Source organism: Lissotriton vulgaris, chromosome 4_1 (assembly GCF_964263255.1).
Source record: "Lissotriton vulgaris chromosome 4_1, aLisVul1.2, whole genome shotgun sequence".
Taxonomy (NCBI): Eukaryota; Metazoa; Chordata; class Amphibia; order Caudata; family Salamandridae; genus Lissotriton; species Lissotriton vulgaris.
In genome coordinates this window covers 1,698,775,319-1,698,801,919 of record NC_141691.1, presented here as the reverse complement: position 1 = coordinate 1,698,801,919, position 26,601 = coordinate 1,698,775,319, and the positions used below count along the sequence as shown (strand labels likewise).

The following is a 26,601-nucleotide window of genomic DNA, read 5'->3' as shown; positions in this document are numbered from 1 at the left end:
TGGTCTATAGGAGGAGTATTTATGTCTCCTCATTTGCTGTTGGCTATTAGATGTGGTGGTTAACCGCTTGGGCTAACCCCTTTCAGGCATTCCATGGGATAAAGTGCAATTTCAATTTATGACTAAATCAGAAGGCAGAGCTGGATTCGGAACCCAAAGCAGCCCTGGCAAAAATGCTCAAGCCAACCACACTCCCTTTGTCTCCTCGTGCAATTACTCTCTTGCCATCCATCAACTCTCTCCTCCCTCTCCCTTTCTGTCTACCTCCTCTCTCCACTCTTTCTTTCTCTCTCTTGAAGGCTTCTGTGCCTGCTGCAATTACTCTAGGTGATCTGGGGTTTTCAAAAGCAGTCTCCAAGGACCCCAGCCGATTTAGGAACTGTCCGGTAGAGTTACAGAAAGGCCTTTCTGGTCTATAGGAGGAGTATTTATGTCTCCTCATTTGCTGTTGGCTATTAGATGTGGTGGTTATCCTGCCTAAACAGTGCTTCCAATTGCAGTGCATGGATGATATTTTGAAGCATCCATGCCCTACAGTGGAGGTTCATTTGTGTTGTTACGTGTTTCCATACTCCTAATGATGCTGCGTCAATAGCGATTGCAAACCTAAAAGTAATTTGTGCTCTTTTAAACATTTCCACTTACCTGATGATTTTGCACCAAAGGTGATTTTGCTCCTCAATGTTACTTTTGTTCCAAAAGTGATTCTGAACCATAAAAGGACATATAATATCACATCCATTAAGCAGAAATCACCAGAGCATAATGTTTGGTGTCTAAAGATAGACTTCCTGGCTAAGTGACTGTGTGCCTCGTGATAGCTACATCTAGGCGATATATTGCCCAAGGTGTAAGGGGGTCTCAGAGTCAGGCTAGATGAAACATTATGTTAAGAATCTGCTTGATATAACGCTCTCAACTGCTTTCTTGAAAGCAATTGTAGATTGGTTAGACTGAAACTCTGATGGGAGAGAGTTCCATAGTCTTGGTGTGGATCTAGCGATGGTGCAGGCATAGGTGTTCTTTTTTCTGAATCTAGGTGGTCCCAGGAATAGGGAATTAGCCACTCATCAGGAGTGTCTGCCCCTTGAGATCTTGAGCTTATTTGAAAAGGACCTAGGTACATCATGGTGCATGGCATGGTGTGTCATGCATGCTATCTTCAACTGAACTGGATCCTAAATTTGAATGGGAGCCAATGGATAGACTTTAGAGGATGTGATGTGGTTGAAACATCTTGTTACTGTATTCAGTCTCACTGCAGCATTCAGGATTGCCAGGAGTGGTGTGTGATTTTCGTGAAACCCTTTAAGGTTGCACTCAAATAGTCTAGTCTGGATATGAATAAGGATTGAACTGCGAACTTGAAGTCTGATGGTGGTATGAAGGGTTTCACGTTCTTGGTGAGGATGAGTTGGAGAAATGCACTGCCTGTGCGTGAGCTGATGTGTGCTTGCATGGTTAGATTGTTATTCAAGGTTATTTCAAGGAATTTTGTTAATTCACTGGTGATGGGTTTGCATTTGAGGGCGTCTAGGTGTTTAATTCTTTTATAGGAGGGGAACTGTGAGGGGGGTTCATGACAGGCAGGCTCAGGGTTTTGCTAGTTTGTCATTTAGTCTGGTGATATCTTCCAGGGAGTGTTGTGTAGTTCCTATAAATTTATGTAGGATCTGGGCGTTTACACAACATACACTATGGGATTGGTGTCCAGACTGAATCCAGTCACCCACACTATTCGCCTGTATACCAGCTAGCTCACAGTGCCACTGTAGACTCCTCTTACCAAGGAGAGAATAGTTCTAGGCAACTATCGAACATGACAACCCTGTCCCATAAGGGATCGTGGAAACAGTACAGTCTTTTCGCTTAGTCACTCAGGCTCAATTAAGATATACAGAATAACTGTTGGAATGTTTTTCAATAAGCATTTATTGAACCAGCATCCTTCTAGTGTAAAAAGGTGTGCTGAAACGACCATAAGAAAGAAACGGATATTAATTATTAGAAGCAGCAACAGAGTAAAAGGATGGTAGACTTCTACCATAGTGCTAAAAACAAGGAATATATGCGAGCATATAAATACATGACAATAATATTGCGTACTCCTAAAATGCAATCCTAACTAGATGTACCCAAGTGTACCTAGCATGTATGTAGGTGTAGAGCCAAAAATCCCCTTAGGCTGAAGCCAACCCATTACCTGAAGTTAGAGACTGGGGGACCCCGTTGTTGCGTGCTTATCTAGGATCCTGATCAATACTGTGACCTTATGCCCCTATTCGGCTATAAATCCATTTATTCCCTATATTGGCATAACCGTTCAAGTGCAATATTCAGAAACTCATCTCTGGCCTCACACGAACAGAGCCACATTTCAGAATAGTTTTCTCTGCCACTTCCTTTGCAACCAATTAGTGCAATGACATAGCAGAAGTCACTATCTGAGATTCCTAGATTAACACTCAGAGTTCTTCAACAAGATAAAAACTCAGCAAACCTGGAAATCCCCCTTGCTGTGTTTTGATTAGTAATAGAACTCTAATGAGCAACTGATAAGCGATCACTTCCTAGTGACATCTTTATTGACGTCTTATGTCCAGCAAACTTACGTCAAACAAGGCACCTTTCAGGTATAAATATTACCAACGTTGCCTTAAGCAAACGCTGCTGTTTACGCTGATGCCATCACTGATGCTAGCTGCCTCAATGCCATCGCTGCTATCTTCGCTGCTGCTGAAGAAGCTGTCATGCTGAAGATATCATAGCTGCTATCGCTACTGCTATCGCTGCTGACTAGCGAACGATGGTGTGGTGAACCTAGGAGCTAAACAGCCGTCCTCTGCGAAGAGCCCAGCAGATGCAAGCTGCCCGCGGACGCTGTCCCCCCTCCTCCTCCTCGACGCGCTGAAGAAAGACGCTGCCTTTCTCCTGCCGAGAAATCCAGCTCCAGCGTTTCTGGTCTACCCTTGCGGGTGACTGGGATACCGAGTTTCCCTGAAGGAGATACCAGACCTCCATCATTCTATTCAGAGGTATGGTGTTGACTAAACCCTAAGTGAGAATTCTTGAAGCAAACCTTGGCAAAACCAACTTAACTTAAAGCTACTTACTTACTCCCCTCCCAAGTATTAGGCTTAGGTCAGGTACACTGGGGTAGGCGTAGTTAGAAGCACCAGTTGAGTATTTTAGCCTAATGTATATATGAATGTATATATGTTTTATTCCTTTTAAACCATTGTATGGCTAAGAAACCATATCAATGCTTTTACAGTATTATTTCGCAATACTTATCTTACTGTACGTACTTTTTATAATAACAAGTCTTGCAATTGTGGCAATTAATTTCTCTTGTACGAGAAGAAAGACTGTTCAATAAATGTTAACCCTTTATTGACAAATGCCCGTCTCTCTATTCTCTACATATTGTGAAAGTAATCTGCACTAACCTGACTGAGTAAAATAACTGTCTATTGTTTCACACGACCCTAGAGATTGACTCTTGATCTGAGGAGCAAAGTTGTCATGTTGCACGGTTGTTGGAAAACTGAATCCCTTCTTGTCTGTGCCAGGGAAGCTGATCACTTCCTATTTCAGTCAAGAAAGTTTCCAGTGACCTCTGAGCTAGTTGGTAACAACCCCAATTAAGTTTAGCATAGTCTGTAGAGGCCTTGAAGATCCGCACTTCTACGTCGATACTACTGTTTATGTTATTCCAATGTGCAGGGCCTATTGGGAAAATAGGAACTACACTTCGTCTCGAGATGGACACCCTGCGAGGGTTGTCAGACCACTATGAGCATGAGCCTCTGAGTCTCACGTCAGTGTGTCCGCATGGAAGTCTTTTCTTCTCTCTCTGTCTTGGCAAAGATATGGTGTATATATACCCAAAAGATACCCTCAGGAGATTCTACCTTACTGTGTCATGTCTAACCCTAGGCGGAGTTGCACTAGGCGGAACTCCGCGAAGTGCAAAAAAAACCTCCACTGCACAACATGGAGCTCCGCAAGCGGCGGTATACGATAGGAAAATGCAGTTCGGATGCTTGTTAGCACTGTGCAATCATTGCAAACGGCACCATGCACAGAGCAAGCGGTCCCTGCTTTCCTTTTTTTGCCACTCAAGTAGATTTTTAGTAGAGCGGCAGCTTTCTCAACGCGAACAGGCAGTTTCTCAACACAAGCTGTAGCGAGCATACACAACCACTCGCAAAGAGAAACATGACCCCTCCGCGTTGGGAAATCTCGCAGGGATGTTGATTTTCCGCACTCATGCTTGCCAACTTGACGTTGATGATCGCGAACGAGGAGAAATCTCACCACTAGTTTGATTTTCCTCGCTTTCGGTCGCCAACTTGACGTTGATGAATGCGAGCAAGGAAAAAAAACTCTGCTCCGCAATGCGAAGCAGAGTTTTCGGAACTCCGTGATTTCTGCATAACGCGTAGTGCAGAAAACTCCGCGAGCGGAGTTCACCGCACAGGGTTAGTCATGTCGGCCTAGAATGACAGAAGGGATGACCCTTATACATAGTTTTATGCAGAAGATGGTAATCCTGATTCCGTATGCATAATTAATGTGGCTAGTTTTCGGGGAAAACCACACATTTTATGCAGTGCTTAACTGGGTAAAAGGTCAATACCAAAACCTGTTATGTAGTGTAATGGTATGGTAAATGTAGATGAAGGGTCGGGAGACTACTGAGTTCTCAGTTCTCTCTTGGAGACTACTCAGGTCTATATTGGGGCACCCTATGGAACATAACAGGAGGAAATATTCAAGTATAGGAGTGTCATCTGCATAGCTATGGTGCGCCAGGATGCTTGTTTAAGTATCTCAGTCCGCATTTTCATGCATATGTTGAAAGTGTGGTGGATCCTTGATGGACTTAGTCTGACCGGGTATGCATTAGTGAACCTCACAGTTCAACTGTTGTAGAAAAAAAGTAACCATTTGAGTATGTTTCCAAATAGCCCCATTCTGCATTCAAATAACTCTAAAGTTCAATTGTGACTGACCATGTTGAACGCCTATGAGTAGTATGAGGAGGTCGGAGTCGTTCTGGTACGGGATATGAAGTGCTTCATCCGTGGTGTGTAGGATGGCTGATACTGCGCTGTGTCCTGGTGCAAAACCAGATTGAAACTTGTCCACCAAGGGTAAACTGTTCAATATGTTGAAATAGTTGATTGTGTACACATTTTTCCAACAGTTGTGAGGCAAGGAGATGTACGACACCGGAAAAAAATATTTTGGTCAGTTGGATCGGTGTCTGGCTTTTTCAAGAGAGGTGTTAATTGCCCAACCTTCAAGCAGTCTAGGATAGTTCATTGGGTTAGTGATGAGTTTGGATTTTCATTTTAAAGTGGGGAGACACGCTGAATGTTATCCTTTGAGTGCGGATGGGATTGGATCATAGAAATGCCATGTTAGTTTAATAGACAATATGATCTTGTGGTTCTCATTTTCAGTAAGTTTCACATTTGTTGTGTGTAGCCTTATTTTTGGTATCATTAGAATAAAGGTCAGGTGATGCTCAAATCCTGTATCACTTTGCTGTCTGTAGGAGTTTATTTTTCAAATGTCATTGTTTTCTCCTTAGAAATAGATCGGGAAGGCTCCATGCAGCACATTTGTAGTTCATTGTTGCTTTTTGAACAGAACTGGAATGTAATTTTATCCAAAAATATAATGGTACAAAAAAAACATGTCCTTCTATATTGGTGCTTTATAAAGAATTATTCTTTATCTTCCTGCTCATGAGCAGCTTCAATGTGCACTACCGTCCATGTTCAGCGTTATAGTTTATTGCTATTTGTTTTAAAACGAATCAATGAATTTTGGAGGTGTATGACGGAGAGGATAGTAATAGACTGTTATTTCTGAGTTAGATGTTAACTAAACAAAGTGAAATCGAAAACACGTTAACTACCCCCTTATTTTTAGATTACAGACTTGTCTTTACCAAACTACCTTTTGGCCTCTTCGGCTGGACTGTTTCCTACGCAGTTGCTGAACTCCTACTTAGGAACCACCTTGCGAACTATGGAGGATGTCATTGCAGAGCAGAGTATCAGTGGTTACTTCGTATTTAGCCTACAGGTATGTTTCATAAAGCGAAATTTGACTCTGTCATCTAGTCTGTTTTTAAACGATTGGAAAATAGCACGTCATAAGAATTCATAGAAATGTATACTTTGCAGTGCGTATTTTTCACAAGTTTAGTAATCTTCTCTCCGTGGGAAAAGGGAAATAACTAATTTAACAGAATTGTCAGGGGATCAAATGTCTCAGTTATACAACGCGACCTGATTTAGAATGGGGATGGATATATTGCGAACATTGCTAGATTGGTGTCGCAGAAATCACATTAGAAGATGCACAGACCGCCTGGAAAAATACAATTGTGCACCTGCAGTATTTTCATGTAATTACAGGTTTACTGCATTTGCCCTCTGCCACCAAATTTGTAGACTTTAACAAAATCATTGTCTTTTAAGCTTATGCCCAGTCCATATTAATGAGAACAAAAATAACAGAAAATTGATTTTAGTCTAGTATAATTAATAAAATGATAAATTGCTATTAAACTGTTTTATGATATGTTAGGTTACTTTTATTGTATATGGATCTATTGAAATGTATTACTTAATGCAATTTTTTTATAGACTGTCACATTCCAGATTATTGGCTAAGTTCTGTTAGCCTGTATTTAATGCTTGATTGCATATGAAAAATGTAAAAAGCAGTATGATGAATGCTTGAAACATCTCAGTGTAAGGTAATTACCGTGGGCTAGGATCAGTCATATTTAAATCAGACTTGTTCCTGTTCTAATGGGAAGGTTCCAAGCCGAACTCCCAGGCCAGATCCCCTTCAGATGGGAACATAAGCAAACCCGGACCGGTTTCAGTCTGTATGGCCCTTACCAGTGAAATGCAGGTAGAGTTCAATGGAGTTCAATGGGACAGTGGTAGTATCAGTTGTTGGTATGTAATGGAGCCTGTGTATTGCAAGTAGTACGATGGATAAACAGACAAGTAATACTCCCAGTCAAAACCTCAGACCACTGTCGATAACTGGTTTATGTATACTGCAATACCCAGTAAGTAAGCCAAAGTCAGTTCAGCTTGTGTAAGACTGTATGTTGAGTATGTTATCACTGATTTGTGAGCAGTCCACAGTGTGGCTTCAGAACCCCTGTGTGTGTGTGGTGATTATTGGCGCTGCTGTCCACTAGTGAGAATGTAATCCTTACCAAAGCACAGACCTAGTCATAGTTTATACTTTTGCATGTTGCAGTTAAGATTTGAAATATTTGCATCTTACAACATGCATGCAGGAGCCCTGTTCCCCCATGAAGGTGGCTACCACCGATGGATTCCTGTTCACAGAGTACTCTCGAAGACGCAGGACCTATGCCAGCTTTATTTAACAACTGAACACTTTCCAAGAGAAAAGGAAGAGCGAGGCCGAGGATGTATGTCAACACTAAAGGCGGGTGAGCCAACAAATTAACAGGGAGAGCCGAGTCAAGCCAAGGTTCTAGCTTGGCTCTAAGATCCTGCACATAAGCAGGGGCCCTGAAAATAGCTGCCATGTAATCCAGCAACAAACATCATGTGACAATAAGAGAACATCTCCTCAAAATTAAAGCAAAATGCATTTTTTGCATGCACAGGAGTTTCAACATAGTACAACAAGATTATATTATCGCTGTAAGTGATTATTATGAAAAGTTATCACTTATAAACATGAATTTAGACACATTCGACTTCCACCCTGACGACAATGCCATTAGTGAACTAAGAAACAAGTCAGATGTCGCCATGTTATTCATGCAGCAAAATATTGTTTTATTAAACTCACACATTGGAATTGCTCAAATGTGTGAGAACAAAGAAACAGCTGGTTCAGTGAAATAAAATATTTACCTAGGATCACACAATTTCATGAAGCCAGGATTAATTCAAGGTTAGCATTTTGCAAACCTGTCATTCAATGGCTTTTTTCTCTTTTTTAACATTGGAGGTTTGTACTTTTAAAAAATTAATTTTTTATTGCTAAGCGCACAAAGTTGGAGTGTGTTAACAGGCAGAAGCCACATGAAGGCTCAACTTATTTTAGGCTTGAGGGTCCAAGAGGACCTCCAACTGAGCCAGAAACATTTTTCTGGCTCAGGCCTTCAGTGACAACTGGCTTAAGGCTGAATTTGAAAGCTCGGAGTAAGTGGTCCAACCAGTGTTTGTAGAGCTGCTCCATTAGATGGTAGGAGGTTCCAGCAAAAAAATTCTGATCATGCATAGAAATTAATACTAACTAATTAGAGGTAGTCAAGAACTACGTAACAAAAGTCTTCTATATAATCTATCAGAGCATGGACCATATGCAAGAACACCTTTCAGTCCAGAGAGGGAAAAACAACATTCTACTTTAGAAGCGTGAGACCTAACAGTATAAGAGTACACTGACAAATGACTTTGCTAATCTTAAAATTCATTTTAGGTGAAAACAATATTTTTTATAAGGCCAACAGATTTCTGAACAACAAATTTGAACAAGCAGGAAATTGGCCACTATTTGGGTCTTTCTAAACGCCTCATGCTTTGTCTGCTCTCCTTTTCAAGGCCTAAAGCTTACAATTTTACCAATTCGACTTAATAACTAAATCCAGAACATTAGATGTTGTTGGAATCTAGGACAAAAACATTAACAAAGTTTAAGAGATGGGGTAGATTCAATCTGTCCACAAGAAGACCAGAATTTCCACTTTACTAGCCAAATAAAACAATTTGTCATAAGTGCTACTATCTTCCAACTCTCATTGATATAGAGATAATGCATTGAATGCCCCTTAGTGTGGCCATATTCACTAACCAGTCACTAAAATATGGAACAGTACCTGAAGAAATCTGTCCTGACAGCTGTGCTAAACAAATCCTCATTGGGTCCTGAAAAGGTAAAACTAAATATTACTATTTTGCAGGACAACCACGACTTTCCAGAATGATGTAAAAAAGGATGTGGCATCTCATTTGAATAAGCATTTAGATACATTTACTGTGCTAGATATTTACCAGTGGGGCTTCCATCCATGACAAGAAAGAAGAATCCTGGGATTCTTTGTGGATGTTCAATTAAACATGAATGTATATTGGCATCATATTCAAATCACTGGCGTAATGAAAAGTGAAGGGGCCTCCCTGCACGGTACTTAGGGGGGCCCCCTCCGGGCTCAATCGGGAGCTCTCCCAGCCAGAGTTCAGTGCCGAGGGGGCACCTTGGAGCTAGGGACCCCCCCGCACCGCGTGGGCTGCGGGGGCCTGTGATACGCCCCTGATTCAAATCCAGCTGTTGAGGGGCTGAACCGTGTACCTAAAAGCATGATGGCACACTGAAAGACCTCGCAGTCCCTTGTGGGCCTAAGGCCATGTTTGGCATCTCCCTTTAGCTAAAAAAGCTAACCTGTACTGTCCTGGTGACTAGACCTACTTAGGACGTCCCTGCTGCTGATCCTAGTGTTCAGAATTTTCCTGTTGAGTCAGAAGATGGGCTGCGCAAAGATCATAGAGTGAACAGCAGCAATCTAAAGTGTGGGAGGGGTCTGACAACCTCTCCTGGATCAATAGAGTTCTCAGTTCTCTCTTGGAAACTTAGTGAGGTGAACCTGAGTTAGTTGAACAATCGGCAGCTCTGGAGAGAAAGGGTCTATGCCCGTGGCCTGGTGGACCCAGAGGGCCATGATTCTGCTGCATTGCACACACTTTCACAGAAGTGATGAGAGTGAGCAAGTGCCCTTAAGAAAGACGGAGGTCAAGTGAGTGAAGAGGACGGATAGAACACTTACCACATGTACATATTTGGTCAGTGCCATGGCACCTTATTAAGGAAAGTAAAAAGATGACTATAGATAGCAGCCATATTGGAGCTGCAAATGTGATTGGCTGAATAGTGACTTTGCCCTATATTGCAAAAGCAACAAACTTTCGAAAGCATCTAAAACAAGATATCAATACTCACAGTATGAGGCTTAATGATTTTGGTGACATCATTAAATATTGCTCCTTACTAATAGGACCACACAAGAAACTTTGTCATTGCAAACACACCTATACTTTCTTCTGCCACTCCACTCTTAGTATGTATACCTATCATAAATTCTTTGAAGCATTGCATAGAGTGCAAATGGCCAATGTCTAGAGTGATGCATGTGATGCAGCTTCTCGTCTCTGATGTGTCAAACACAAGTCCAGTAACTTGATCATGGGAGATCAGGCAACTATTTGCACTTCTGCAATGGACACATTAATAAAATAATTAGCAGATAGGAAAGTGTAACTAGGGCCAGTTAACTCTGCAGTACCACATAACACACAGGAGATGTGATCCGGTCGCAGTAAAATCACTGGAATTCCAGAAGAAATTTGAATTTTCTGAATTGAGACTTACATACTTGTAAAAAAATTTTGATAATACACACACATGGGCTCCTGATTGTGGGACATGTATGCAAAATTGTTGATTAGAAGACCGTCAGAAGAGGTACTATGAGAGATTATTGTAGTACCGGAAAACCTAGTCAAGTATGACCTATTCTTCTTCCTTCAGACCTTATTAGTGCTATTTATGAATATTCCCTCCAATCTTCCTGTAGAATTCAAGAGGGCGCATAGAATGTTCTCAACATTTACTGACACCTTCTCGAAACCCAGGCGAAACCTTATTTGTTTTGTCAGACACCAACAAGCAAGCCAAATTATTATGGCAGCTAAAAAAAAATGCACCTTACGTGTTTGAAAAACATCAAATCAGCTTCTCATCCGATTACTCACAAGACACTAATGCAAGAAGGCGTAGGGTTCTAGAACTCAGGTCTTGCCTTCATAAGCTTAACATTTAACATGTTCTCCAATCTCCTCATGATCAGAGGACTTCACAAGGCTAAAATCCAAGGACCCAACGTCCAATGGATATGCAATTGTCTTACCGGAAGAACACAGTCAGTATGTCTCCTTACTCCTCAGAATCCTTGAAACTCATTTGCAGAGTCCCTTGGTACTCTTCACACAGCCCAAACCTCTTCAACAACTACATGATGTTGCTGGCAGACGTTATCTACGCACACAACATTGACATACTTTTCTTCCCCAATGACACACAACTTAAATTATCCCTCTTAGTCAAAATAGCCAACACCAGGAGCAAATTCCTATCATGTACAACAGAAGTGGCCTCTTGGATGAAGTCTATGCCTCAAACTCAGCACGAACAAGGCCAAATTGGTGATCTTGGCAAAGGAAGCCTTACTATGGGGTTTTGCCTGGGGCTCTATTTGTCTAAGGCCTAACTCCAGCATATAAGCAAGAATTCGTAGGATCATTATCGACAGCAAACTGGACATGTCTGGTAGGTACCTCTACTCAGCCAGACTCTTACTAGCACACAACACCCATACACAAAGGTAGAGCAGGATGTTGTGCATTCTATATCACTTGACCTCCCACAGCACATTAGGACCTCCTCTTCGCTTCTTGAATGCTGTAAGAGGCTGAAGATCTGTCTCTTAGAGTACGGCCCTTTGGGATTTTCCCCACTGCCCAAAAAAGCACCAGGATACCCTCCTAGGTGATATGACAATACAGAAATAGATATAACATGAAACATAACATTACTGGACTTGCATAATGATAATTCTGGTGAATGGACGAGCAAAGGAGTACAAAGAATTCGAAAAATTCTTGGAGCACTAGAGTTGCGCATGGAAGGACCTCAATCACAGTCAACACTTCCCGCTTCCTGCAAGACTAGATATAACTCTACTAAGTTCCCAGTACGAGAGAGCAACTAGAAAAATTGACGTAGATGTGTGGGAAGAATTCAAGACCCAGGCATAGAAAACATTCTGTGCCCAGAGACAAGTTGTGGTCTCCTCTAAAAGTCACATTTTGCGGACATAGGGTTCTGTTATGAATAGCTCATGTATAGCAATTACACAAGTGATACTACACCCTGATTATACTGAATAATCCCAGAACTGACTGAACCAGTATGGTACTTAGTCAAGGTGGTTAGTTAGAGGATTTCTGATCAGAATACTTGTCATATCACAATGTCCACTGTTTTTGTTCAATAATAGATGTAAACTGTGATGTTCTGTTATAGGTTGGGTGAGGCTCCGAAATGATGTGTAATCTGTTATCATGGTCCTACACCAATTGTTAGGTTCAACTATCCCACTCCTGTTCAACTGTTAGTGAGGTGACTATTTGGGAGTGGATGCAATGTGATGTTGACTGCACTTATAACTGTGTTAAGGGAGGAACAGTGACAGATATCCAGCCTGTGGCCCTGCGGATCTGATGGGCTCATGCACCTGGTGTATTTAGCAGACCTAAGTTAACCGTTGTCACAACCAATAGGCACACTCTTACAATACCTCCTTCCTTGGTATTCCCTCCACTCTAAGAAGTATACTTTCTAAGACTTCACTGTCACTCAGCACACAAGACTGACTGTCAAAGAGCAGGAATTAGAAAACAAGAAGATGCATTAGAGGTCAACTGTAAGGTAAGAGCTATGTAGTACTCCATTTGGAAGTCGCACCTATCTATACATAAATTATAAAATGCAGACGTATGTTCTCTCATATCAATCCCTTCCATTTCTCTCAATTCTTTCTTTAAATTGTTAACCTAGAGGGCATTTCTGACACACCCTTACAATTGATCTCCAGCAGTGTGAATAAGTTAACCCATTATTTAAACAGGAATAAAATTCAATTTTTTTAACATCAAAATGACCAGATAAGTCCTTGAATATGAAAAATGTGAATGTGACTCAGTAGGGATATATATATATATATATATATATATAATCACACACACACACACACACAGATGGCGTGCTCGAGCCACTTGGACGACTGGGTTCGCCAGCCCCTTGAATTCCACACACTCCAGGTTCGTATTCCCTTTGTAGAAAAACCAAATGTAGAATTGACAGAACAAAAACACCCAACGCGTTTCGAGATCAGCCGATCTCTTGCTCATGGGTGTTTTTAAAGGAAGTTCAGTTTGATCTATGTATACCTTATGGGCAGGTGGTAAGGCCTGTCTCAGAGAGGATCCAAATTTGAAGAAGCAGCAGTGACTAACCACGTGGCCGACATGTAAATAGAGAAGGAGGAGAAATTGAGACAATTTCTCAGTGTAGAACATAATGCTTCTCCTACATATGTAACATTAATGGCACTTACAAACACCAAATATTACCCAAACACATTCTACTCTTCCAGAGCTAAAACGGCCCTATTTAGTTTGAAACAACAATATTATGAGAGAGGTAACACGGCGGGAAGAGTTTCAGCAGCACAACACAAGGAAAAAATAATAATCTGGAGCCTGATGACAAAAATAAGGCTGCTGACTAATCCACTTGACATAACGGAGGAATTTCTCTCTTATTATAGAATGCTATACACATCATAAACCTCTCAAGACACTACTCGGGAGGAACATTTTATACAGCACCTTACACAACCAGTGTACCTCAAACATGATCAAAGGGCAACCTTAAGGACAGAATTTCAGAAGAGGAGAGAGCGCTGCCATTGATGGCTTAGCTTTGGATAAAGCACCAGGGGAAGATGGTCTCCCCATAGAACTTTCGAAGAATTAACTAGCCTGGTGTGGTCTTATTAGTGTATATTGTTATCAAGGCGGAGGACAGATAAGGTAATACCTCCATGGGTGGCAAAGCATCACATAAGAAAGATGGATGCTTCACATTGTCTAACACGGTTACAGCCTTCCCTTCCTTTACACCTCTTCTAACTTATCACCTACACCACAACTCCTTCCAAAGGAGCACTTGTCCAAAGGAGCACTTGTCCATTATGTAAAGTGAAGTTCAAGCTATCTTAAAGAAAAAGCCATAGAGAGGATACCGGCATCCGAGGACGGGACTGGCTGCTCATCGCTCTAGTTTCCAGTGCTCAAGAAAGCTGAAGGGCTTTGTCATATTCTGGAGTTGTCATCTGAAGTTCTTCCTCTAGAAGGACAAGTTCAAGATGCTCACCTTGGCCCAAGTTCTATCTGCCCTGGTTCCAGGTGATTGGATGATGGCATTATATTTGCAGGACACTTACTTTCACATTCCCATCCTGCAGTCCCACAGACGTTACTTACAGATTCAGATTCAGGTACACCAGGATCATTTGGAGTTTACAGTTTTTCCCGTCCGCCTTGCCAGTTCCTCTCTAGTTTTTAAAAAAGTGATGGTAGTGGTCGCTGCCAATCTCTGGAGGTTGGGAATACCAGAGGAATACCAGTCTTCCCATGCCTCAATAGTTGGTTGCTGAAAGTGGGCTTGCCTAAAACCGTCATCAAGCACCTCCAGATGATGGCCAACCTGTTGACATCTGTGGGGTATTTCATCACCTTGCTGAAGTCACATCTGACTTCTTCACAGAGGCTCCCTTTCATCTGAGCCATCCTGAACGAGTCCTGGACATTCAGGCTGTGATCCCGATGTTTCAACCTTTGACCTAGACCTTAGTGAGAACAGCTTTGTGGTTTCTTGCCCTCTTGACTCCTGCGCCTTGCTATTGGACCATGTCAAATGGCACATGCAGACTCTGCAATGGTATCTTGAGTCCGGGATCGTCACCAAGAGAACCTCACAAATTCCTTCCAGTTGTAAGAAGAAACCGTAACAGTTCTGAAGTAGCTGCTGGACTGCAGTTGGACCCTTTCCCCCACCCAGAGTGGACGGTTGTGATGGATGCATATTTGTTAGACTGGAGATGTCATCTGACAGAGGTGGAGGTCAAAGGACTCTTGTCTACAGCAGGAACATGCCTCTACATCAGCTTTTCGAGTTGCAAGTGTTTTGCTTAGCATTGAAAGCCTTCCACCCATCAAGGGAGAACAGGTGCCGGTTTGCATGTGGTACTGCATCAGGCAGGGAATAATGGGGTTGTGGTTGTGGGTCCTGTGCCAGAATGCTCTGCACCTCTAGAGCTGCTTGATTTGTCAGTCAATCTCCCTGGTTGTACAGCACCTGGCAGGTTCTCCAATTGCCAGAGCGGATTATGTCATCTGGCATTGCCAAGCCAATCACAAATGGCAGCTGTGCTCAGAGGTGCCACAGGACATCTTTCATGCATTTCCACACTTTTGTTCCCAAGGCGTTACTCGCTTTGAGACTCCTTCTATCTGTATTGGAGATCGAGACTACTGTATGCTTTTCCACTTCTACCTCTCCTGCCCAAACGTCTGAAGGAGATCAGGAACGACGGGCCCAAGTCATCCTAGTGCCTCCGGTTTGGAGCAGGAGAGTGTGTTACCCAGATCTGCTGGCCATGAGCAGTTGAGCTTTTATTCCGGCGCTTCTCCCTGCAACAACAGGGCAAAGTTCTGTATCTGAGGCTGCACAGCTTTCACCTCCTTGCTTGGAGATTGAGCAGCGACTGTTGACAGTCTTCAATCTTCCCAACCAACGTAGTGAATGTCATTTTATCAGCTAGTCATCCCGCGACTAAAACGGTCAACTCAGGATGCTTAGGAAAGTTTGTTGTTCGGTGTTCCGACTGAACATATCCAGCAATTACAAGCTAAGAAGTCTAATGTTCTACTTTTCTTCTGATCACTAACTCAGCAGGACCTTGCAGTGACAACAGTTAAAGGGTATTTGTCATCCTTATTGGCAAATTTTATGACTCGCCCATCAAAAGGAAAGGTTTACTCAAATGGCTACATCATAAGATGTTTTAATATAGTCTTGCTCCAGGACACAAGTTTGTTATAAAAGAGACACTTTAGTTACGCTATAGTTACGCTTGTATTGATTCCACCTACAATTCCACATCACAGCCAACTCCAAAACAAAAAGAATATATATGTTGATACAGAGGTATCCCTGTCACTCTGCATAACAATCTGGAAGAAAAAATGAGGGTAGAATACTTGGCCCCTATTGCAGGTCCGGAATTACAGAAATAACGCTATTCTCAATATATTTCTGTAATGACAGTTATCATATGGAATGCGCCTTGATCTGAAATGAGCTCACAGGGCAGCAGTGGTCATGGCGGACACTAGAAGGTTAAAATTACTATTCTAATTCAAGCCCTCGAATATTTGGGGTAGAGCAATTTTCCTCCAAATATTCCAGGAGGCTTATTTAGCATCCCAGCTTCAGCCCTGAAATGTGTTAGGGAAAGTTATACATTTCCCGATATTTTTCGGATTGGTTGAAAAGTAGTAATTTTGAATGGCAGAACAAGCTCCCCAGAGGGCGCAGCTCAGGGAAAAAACTAGGGATACCCAAATTCGAGTAATCAGGAAAAGAAAACACAAACCTAATAGCTCTATTAGGGTTTACATGACCCAAAGAGGGCCCGGGGTAACTGGAACAGCTTATCATGCAAAAAAAAGCTTCATACAAACTAGCAACTACGACGAGGAAGGTGATAAGGCAGATAAATTACGTGTTTTCAAAATATGCAAAATACAAACTTAGAAACTTGATAAACTAGAGCGAGGAGGGGGTCCTTCATTGCATCAGTACTCAATATTTTTTTACAAATATTACTCTAGCCTTTACAGATCCCATGCATTAGTTTAAGATTCACAAGCTCCATATTTCGAAAATTTTACATTTTCAAGGAGTCAGTGAGAACCTAATTTTTTTCCCTTTTTGAGAACCCCATCACAATAGATATGGTATGATCATCAATCAAATTCTTAAAAGTAACACAACTCTTGGTTCGGATGGACTGTCTGTGTCCTTATGAAAAGCTTACACCAATCAACTAGTTCCACCACTAACTTTATTGTTCAGTTCCTTCCTGAGGTCCAAAAAAGTTTAAAGGGATGTGATTATGTCAACAGAGCAATGCACTTAACAATCTCGTGTACCACATCATGGTTAATCAGGTCTAGATCATCTTGATATCAAAGTAGCACGTAGGAGGTATGGCATAACAAAAAAGAAAATTCTCGTTCGACAGGAGCTGCATAAGCATCGGAGGAGCCTGTGAGAAATTCAGTGTTTACAGTAGCTGGAGGAGAACACACTTCATGGGCAAGCTAAAATATATGCAGAACTGCACAAAATGCATGGTATCCTGTGGAGACATATTGTCGCAGCCACAGGTCCTTAAAGTGCCTGAGCTGACCCTAATGTGCTTGATCAAGACCAACCACTAGGATGGCCAGAAGCTGGTAAACCTGAGTCACACCCCCATTGCAAATCCTTCCCTCTCATTGGATAGTAGAGAAAGGTATGGCTCCATACACTGAACAGTTTTTAAATACAGATGTTTGCGTTGTAATAAGGGACGTTTTAGAAATAAGACCATCACCCAGGGAGTGATGATTGTGGAATATGTCCTCCCTACCCTTGCTGGAAAAAGCTGCCTTCACATAGGCAATCCAAGGAATTTTATGCATGTGATCAAGTGATGCTAAGCTCCTCACAGACTCCATTAGACTTTCAAAAGAAAGAATTCAGAGCTTCGGGTTGCGGTGGGATGAAAAATCTGTCCACTATCGGGGAGTTTTTCTGACAAATGTAATACATGTATAAAGGACAATTTAACACCACTACTGGATGTTCTGTATACGGACCTCAATAGATAGGAAAAGCTAAAGGTTTTATGACTGGGTAGCCTACTGTCAAGACTAACTTCCTTCCGATGCTTTCATATGTACTGTAAGTGCTGCCACTGTGACTCACTAACTCCACCATTACTCAGATCCAAAACCAATCTCCTTACATTTATCTAGGAAGATAACATTTGTAGGGCCCCCAAACTAACCCTTTAAAGAAAACCAGTGAGGGGGTGTGGGTCTTGAGAGTTTACTATAAGATACATGCAAAGACACAGAAGATACAGTGAGGTCACATTAGGTCTACCTAATGGATGCCAAAGGTCAGGGATCGATGGTTTGATCTCAATCTCAACATCAGATTCTGATACATAAACAAAGTTGTGTTCCCATGCTCTGAATTGTTGATTGGTATTTGTTCTTTTCATGATTGAGGTTCAATATCCTTAGGTTATCCTAAGCCTTGAAATGTACAAATAATCGTGCAAATAAAAACAGGATGATTGGTTATTGTTAGATTTGGGGTCTCTAGTTGGCACAGGTAGGTACTTGTGACAAATAGGGACCCTTGCCTCTAGTCAGGGTAAGGGGTAAACTCCTGGAGAAGCTGTCCTACCTGTGATGTTGAAATTGATGCTGGCCACCATGCCATTCATTGCAGCACAGGCCCAAGGAGGTTGTAGACAGGGATTACAGAACCTGCAGGAGTTACATTTTTTATAAATCACGTCCTTAAGCTACAAAGATTACTATCCAGCCTCCAAGAAATTAATCTGCTGCTTTCGTGAAACAAAATCAAGATGTACTGAATGTTGATAACTATTCGTTTTTGGAGCCCTGAAGAAGTCTCAATGTGTGAGACGAAACGCGTCGGCTAAGAAGGGAATCCATTTGTGTTCTTGGATTGTTACCTGACCTGTATTTTGAAAATAAAGAACTTTGGAAAAGAAAAAAATTTCTCTGAATTCCGGATTCATTTTATCAAAGGACGATTATATGTAATATGGACTTTTGCACTTAATTAATGAAATACTTCTTGGATGGGTGCTGATTCCTTTTCTTTCACTGCATTGTGGGGTTTACCCTTGAAGGAACAGACAGGGGTGTGTTCCTTGGATTCATAAGCACCATCACCACGACTCTCAAAGCCACAGGATAAAGCAGGTGCATTTTCTTTGCCTCAACCCTATTTCCTTGTGTAAAACTCCTAAAATAACCCCTGCTCACCCCTTGGTAGCTTGACACGAGCAGACAGGCTTATCTCAGAGGCAATGTTTAAACCATTTGTGACCACATACAGTAATCAAGTGACAACACTACAGATGAACACCACAGAGGTTTTATATAAAAAATAAGTATTCTTTATATAGATTTAACACGAGCATAAACGACAAAAATCCACAATACTATACTTAAAATGGTCGTTTTAGCTTAGTTCTCTTTAGTTCTTAAAATGCAACACTTTGAGTCAATGTACCTTAAGATGCGTTGCGCTTTCACAACAAAAGTGTTGCAGCAATGGAAATGCGGCAACGTTTCGGTGCAACGAAATAAAGACATGAAGATCTTCCAGATGCGGCACGCTTCTCCAATGATGCGAGAAGTCTAGATTCGATGCGTCAGCTGCAGCGGCGACACCCTTGTTCTGTGATGCGACGACAACAGCTTTGGCTGCGACACTCTTCTCCGATGTTGCGAGACGCTTCCGCACAATGCGACAGCTACAGCGGCGACATTCAAGATGCGATAGCAGCAGTTCAGACGGCGGCACGCTTCTCCGTGGATGCGAGGCGCTTTCCTTGATGCGGTGCAATATGACTGCGACATCCAAGATGTGACGACAGCGACACGCTTCCTCCTCGTTGCGAGACTCTTCTCTCGATGCGGTGCAATACGACCGCTACAGCGGCGACATCCACGATGCAACAGCAGCAGCAGCGACGACGACACACTTCCTCTTCGTTGCGAGACGCTTCTCTTGATGTGGTGCAATACGACAGCTACATCGGCGAAATCCACGATGCTGCGGTAGCAGCAGCGACTACGAGACGCTTCTTCCTCTTGAGTCGCGCTTTCAGCTCCTTGTGACACGCAGTCCCGCAGAAGGCCCAAAATACCAGCAGGCTGCTCAAAAGAACTCTGGGGAGCTGGGGGGTGAAGTCTGTTGTCTCTGAGACTTCAGCAGGAGGCAAGCTCTGTTCCACGCCCTTGGAGATCCTTACAAGTTAATGAAAGTACACAAAGTCCCTTTCTCCTCTCTTTGGCAGTCAGGCAACCACTGCAGGCCAACCCCCCAAGAAGCTCTTAGGGATAGTTTCTTCTGGTTCCACTCCTCAGGAAAGGTTTCTTCTTGTTTGTCCAAAAGTGATCTAAATTCTTGGGATCAGGGTCCCAATATTTATACCCCAAAATCCTTTGTTCTCTGAGGGCAGAGGGGCCTTTGCCTAGTCCAAACGAGTTCTGGAGCACTTGTTTACATGACCCCTTCTTTCCTTTAACAGTGCAGGGCAGAAACATCTCCCCATAGGAGGTGGAGCCAGCATTGTTGAGGAAAGGCACAGCCCTGGAGCACTGTTGACATGATTCCTACTCTCCTCTCACAGTGCAGGGCTGAGACATCAGAAGCTCCACAGGAGGTGGAGCCAGCACTGTGGGGGGCAGGCACAGTCCTATTCAGGTCCCAGGTGCAACTCCTCCCTCCCATCTAGATGCAGATCTCTCTATTCACCACTGGGCTGACTCATCCTGTCTCTTGGAATCCCCCAGCACGGTTACTCAAACTCCAGACAATGAATACACAACCTAGCAAAGGCAGTCTTGGATATTTAGACAAGAAAATACCTACTTTCTAAAAGTGGTATTTTCAAACACAGAATGTTAAAATCAACTAAACTAAAAGATGTATTTTATCATTCTGAGTTCAGACATACTAAACTCGAATTTCTACCATGTTCCCTGAGTCAGTTAGGATTATAAGATGTAATAATCTAACTGCCCATTCTGCCTATGGAGCATAGATAGCCTTGCAATAATGAAAAACGAAAATGGCTGTATTTCACTATTAGAACATGCCACACACACCAGGGCATGTCCTACCTTATACTTACAATGCACCCTGCCCTTTGGCCTACCATAGGAGTGTCTGATATCAAGAAAAGGGAAGGTTTAGGGACTGGCAAGTGGGTGCGCTTGCCCAGTCAGCAAGGCAGTACCAGACAGCACACAGGCTCTGCAATGGCAGGCCTTAGACACACTTTTACAGGCTGCTTCTGTGGGTGGCACAATCCGTGCTGTAAGCCCACTAGCAGCATTTGGTTTGCAAGCCCTAAGCACATCCGTGCACTGTACTAGGGTCTGATCAGTAAACCAAATCAGCCAATCATGGAATCACTAATCCATACATCAATTTACAATGGGGAGAGCATATGCACTTTAGCACTGATCAGCAGTGGTAAAGTGCCCAGAGTTATAAAACCAATAAAAACAGGTCAGACAAAATAAAGGAGGAACCCAAAAAGTTGAGGGATGACCCTGCAAAAAGGGCCAAGTCCAACAGTTATGAATAAGCATGTTTGTCTACTGTGGAACATAAATAAAGTGTTACAGAATTAAGAGATTCCATCTTGGAGATCTACACTCTGGCACAATCAGATTCCTAAGTGCTATGCTCGGGCAGATTTCAGAAAGAAACTGTTGTGCTTAGGTGGTGGTTATATTGTGGCCTGACATCACTTCTGAGGTTGGATGGACCCGACGCAGAGCCCCACCACCTGACCTGCCAGCGCACAAGGAAATTGCTGAGAAAAATCTTCAGATCCAATCTCGTGCAAGGGGGCAACTTTACAAGGTGACAAATCTGCTAGAGTAGCCACCAGGAAAAGTGTTACTTAAGTTAATGACCTTCTACTTCGCAGATGTAGACTAAGGTATTCCAATGCTGGCTTTCGACCTTAGCTGAGTTGCAATGGGTAAAAAGGAATGAGGGATCGCAGTGTTGGAGATGCAAATTATTGGACTGCAGTATAGTTCATGTTTTGCGGAACTGTAAACGTTACAAAAATAATGGGATTCGATGAGGACAGTAGCAATACATTTTCCAAGCTCATATGACAATCTGTTCTTAAGACCAGTCTTTGCAGGAAATGTGACCAGCGGTTCCCTGTTATAGGATAAATAGAGAATAAATTTTGACATTAATAATGAAAATTGTTCTCACCATCAGAAGCTTCAGAAAGGCCAAGGAGCCTCATCTTTTTCCATATAGTTTAATTCAGTAGATGTGTCATTATTGCCCTTGTATCTTCGCAATACAAGGTTCCTAGAATTGATTAAGTTATGGAATGTCCCACACCAGTGTGTAAAATAAATAAACTGTAAAGTTTCATCAATCAAATGGTAGCACTTCTTCTCTAACATCACCAACATCACCTACTGTGGACTCCAGGTATTACCTTTATAATATGTACTACTGTCTGCAGATTTCTCACATTGTGAGTCTCACTGGGCACCAAACAAGATCAGAAAACTGCAGTAGCTCCTGTGTGCCAGCAGTTGATACCATGGGCCTATGTCACAGTGCATCTATCTCCTGACATAGAGCCTCTTGTATATGCCACCCCTGCATGCTGACATCCATTTTTCTACACTCTTCACTGTGAATCCTTCAGCATTTCAACTTCTTTTTTTATAATTTGGCTCCCAAACATTTTAGACAATGTGCAGGAACGTCACCCCCCAACACTACAAGTTTCAACATATGCCATGTTTGTTGGAAGCAGCAGTCAACACTGAGCCAGTGGCGGCTCCTCCACTAAGGCAGAGGTGTGTTGCTCCACTGCTCTGAAAGCAGTGTAAAAGCAAAAAGAAAATGATAATAACATAAGTTATTCAAATGTTATGTTTAGTATCAGCAATATTGGGAGGGGTGGGGCTCTCGTGATGTCCAGGAGGAGTAGTTGTTGCTCCACTCCAGAGTGGGCATGAATGCTTGCCCAGCCTTCTCGGGCCGGCCAGCCATGCGCACTTTGCATGTTCTCCCACCATGCTGCATTACACAGCTTGGTGAGGAACATGCACAGCCTCCCACACCCCGTCTGAATACCGAGCCACGGTGCGAAGACAAATCACAATGCTGCATTGCAGTGTTGTGATCAACTTAGGAGAGGGAGCCTGTGTGCTTCCGAGTTCCGGCAACACAGAGACATAACGAGGGACGACAGAGGAGAGACGACTGAGGACTCAAAACATGGCTAGGAGGTAAGTATTTTGTACCTCCCCCCTATTTAACCACCCCCGCCCTCCACTCTCGTTCCTTGCCAGCCGCTACTGCACTGACCCACACAATGTCTTCGGTGCCTCTCTAAACTAATGTTGAAATCTTCCAAGAAAGGATCTCTGGTGCACTCATTGGCCCTCATGGAGCGAGAAACCAAATGTGTCTGTGTCCTGATAACAAGAACTTAAGTAATTCTTGTTAACATCTTTAGTTAACTCCACAAAAACACAAAGTCCGTGGCAGGCTAAGGTCGGTATTGTTGGCAAGGTGGCTGGGAGACAGAAATCAAAACAAAACCTCTCGTCAGATTTAAAGGTGATGAAAAGAGGGGGACAAATTTCGAATCAGGCAAATAGACCATTGCAACAGCACTAAAAATGAATGAGAACCCGGTCTCTGAAGAACCCACATCGCTAGAGATCCTGAAACTGCTGGAATGTATGGCAGGCTAAAATGATGCTGCAGCAGTACATGACAACTATATCATCCTAGAGTTCACGACAGGCATAGTGGCTCTCAGTGGAAAAAGCAGGACAGGTCAGACATTGAAAAAACACTCAACAGTAGTCCCAGAGGTCACAGAATTTAACAAGCATTGTAAAGGTATGCATGAAAGGATAGGCTTCTAAAATACCACTTTCAAGACTCAGAAGGAAGGTCATGGAAGAGTAAAATCCAAATTGTGGTATGGTTTGGTGAGGTAGCACTGTAGAAACTCATGAAGTTTTTTTTTGGTGGAATGAGCACACAGAGCACCAATGTCTCGCCTTGCACTGGGGCGCTATATGCACAAGTTATTTCAAACTGACTACACTACATAGATAGGAGCATCAGCTACAATGTGCTAGGCATGATGGAGCCATGTATGGTGGAAAACACAAGGATCCTAATATTCCTAAACTAAACTGTAGCAGAAGAGCAGACACGAATATTATTGGTAGCAAAAAAGAAGCAAACCTGAAGGTGCTCTGAGACGACAGATCACTCTTCTTAACTGGGTTGACAGCAACACAGGACTGGCTAGAGACTCTTCAGACCACTGGTGAGAAGAGGTCATGATGCATATAAGTCGAACCAAACAGAAAACATCAGTGCAGAAATAGGAGCCGCAGACTGACAGCTACCAAATGTATAGCCAATAGGGGACAGGAGTAGCAGCAAGAAGCAGTACTCAAGAGCAGTGAAGTCTCTATGCAGGGCAGTGAACATGAAGATGAATAAACATATTCTAGTGAGGACACACAGATCATATGGGCAACTTGATTGGACGACACCCAGTGGTTGCCTCCATCACTATCCTGTGTAGAAACTGCACACCCTCATAGATAGATTACAACAGCAGTAATTTATGTAAAACATTGACCATTGTCTTTAACTACTGATCGAGGGTAAGAGAGGATGATTACACGTATCACAACGCAAAGACTGCAGATGCTACAAGACACCTCTTCTGGGCACACGTTAGAGATACCATAGTGAACTATTATAACATTATAATTTATAATTGAAACATTGGAGTCTCTAAATGTAGTGAGGAACAGAAACAAGACCTAGAAGTGCCCATCCTAGAGCATGACCTATGGAGGTCCACACTTGGGCCTGCCACTATGGGCTCTCCTCCTGTGCCTTAGAAATCAGTCCAGAGTCTCAGAGTACTGATTGATCCTAACTTGTTTATGAAACCACAACTAGGAGCTGTAATTTCTTTTTGTTTTCTACTACTACGAAAAATGTGAAAGATCAGTAAACTCCTATCCTTTGAGGCAGTCAATCAGGCTATTATTGCATTGGTCATTTTAAGGTTAGATTATGTCAACTCTCTCTAATTGGTCCTTCCCATGGACCTGAACTACAGACTCCAACTGATCCAATATCAGGCAGGCAGGCTACTACCAATAACCCCGTAATTGTCACATTACCCCCCTTCAGAGGAAACTGCACTGGCTGTCTGTAGAACAGAGATCCATCTTTAAGGCTGCTTGCATAATTTTTAAATCATTACAGACTGGTAGTCCCGTCTTTATTTCTGCTTGTGTACAAAAATACACCCCACTTGCATCCTGAGGTCTATGCATTCGAAATTCCTTATCACTCCTATCTTTTAAATAAAAAAAGACATGCAGCAGTTCCAGATTTTCGCTACTTGCCCCTGCATCTGCAAAGTCGTCCAACCTGAAACTGGGTCCACTTGCTGTTACACTGTATTCAGGAAAATCTTGAAGACCTGGCTTTTCAGGCTCGCTTATTAGTAACAATCAGTTGTGTGCTATGTTCCACTGTCCTTCTCACCAGTTACCTCAGAGCCATGAAGCCACTCTCGGTGTACTTGCACTTTAGAAATATATGTAACATAACATAACATGAGATTCAACATGCAATAGAAATACTAGTTTACAATTTTACCACCGAATCTAACAGCCCATCGACCGAACTTTAGAACACCTTTAGAGGCATTTTCTAGCTCCTAAGCACCTGCAAATGTACAACACAGCTTGAGAGCATGTAAGCATCCCCTGACGACAGGAGAAGCAATTATAGTACCACCACCGAAACCAAACCAAGATTAAACAGAAAAGTCTTCATTTAGGCCCCTTTCAATGTTACTTAGACTGTAAAATTGGGGAAACACCCATAGCACCGACAGTGTTACGTCGCGCTGCCATCGCATCGCCACCTTTGCATCGCGGGGGCGGTTACATCGCATGCGATGAGATACCGTTTGCTGTTACATCGCAAGGTATTTGGACGGCAATGCGATATAACCGCCCACTGTGCATATGAAAGCGGATATAAAGCGGAAATTAACAGTATGAAGCGTTTTGCCTGAAATAACGTTATGAGCGCTCACAAGCGGATGAATTAAGGCATTTGTGATTAAATAACGTTGTGCATTTGAAAGCAGATATTTATGCACGTTTTACCTGAAATAACAGATGAATTAAGGCATTTGTGATTAAATAACGTTATGAGCGCTCACAAGCGGATAATACGTGTTTTGCCTGAAATAACCGTTTGAGCGCTCTCATGTCTGAACAAGCGGATGAATTAAGGCATTTGTGATGCTCTGCCTGAAATAAAACGTAAATAACGTTGGAAATTATTGCAGAGTCAAATGATGAATTGTGCACTGTCTGAAATCGGAAGGCATTTGAAAATAACATTATGTGAAAGCGGATGAATTATGCACTGTCTGAAATGACATTAATGCACGTTTTGCCTTTTAAACTGTTATATCGCAAAATGATGAATTGCGCATGTTCGAGGCATGTGGGCTGCTGAATTCATATCTGTGCATAGATCGCCGCCTAGTGTTGGGTCCGGATGATTGCACATTGTTGTCCTGGAAGAGTCTTCGAAGTATCACGAGATAGGTGGCTCCTCCCCTGGACTACAGTGCGCATGGGCAACCTCTCCATCTTCAGATTGCTTTTTTCCGCCATTGGGTTCGTATGTACTTTCTTGACTCAAGTTCTGAATCGATATAAAACAGTTTTCGCAAGGCCAAAAGGCCTTCGGGGTGACGGTATTGTGTTCGTTCGGTGCCTCGTACTTAATCCAGTTCTTCGAACAGGACGTCGAAGGCCATTTGCCTTTCAGACACCGAAGGCAATCGACGATGGAACGGAGCCCGTTCAAGCGATGCCCCGTCTGCAACTCCAAATACCCTCACATTGACGTGCACCCTGTGTGCAATAAATGCCTATCCCCGGACCA

At 42.6% G+C, this 26,601-nt stretch overlaps 1 protein-coding gene across 1 annotated transcript in view; it reads left to right on the top strand.

Annotated features, from left to right (window-relative positions):
* Positions 1–26,601, top strand: part of TMEM64 (transmembrane protein 64) — a 137,660-nt gene that overhangs the window by 100,507 nt on the left and 10,552 nt on the right. Inside the window, exon 2 of the mRNA XM_086965979.1 lies at positions 5,947–6,102. Coding sequence (XP_086822105.1) covers positions 5,947–6,102 — 156 coding nt within the window. The remainder of the gene's footprint in view (positions 1–5,946; positions 6,103–26,601) is intronic.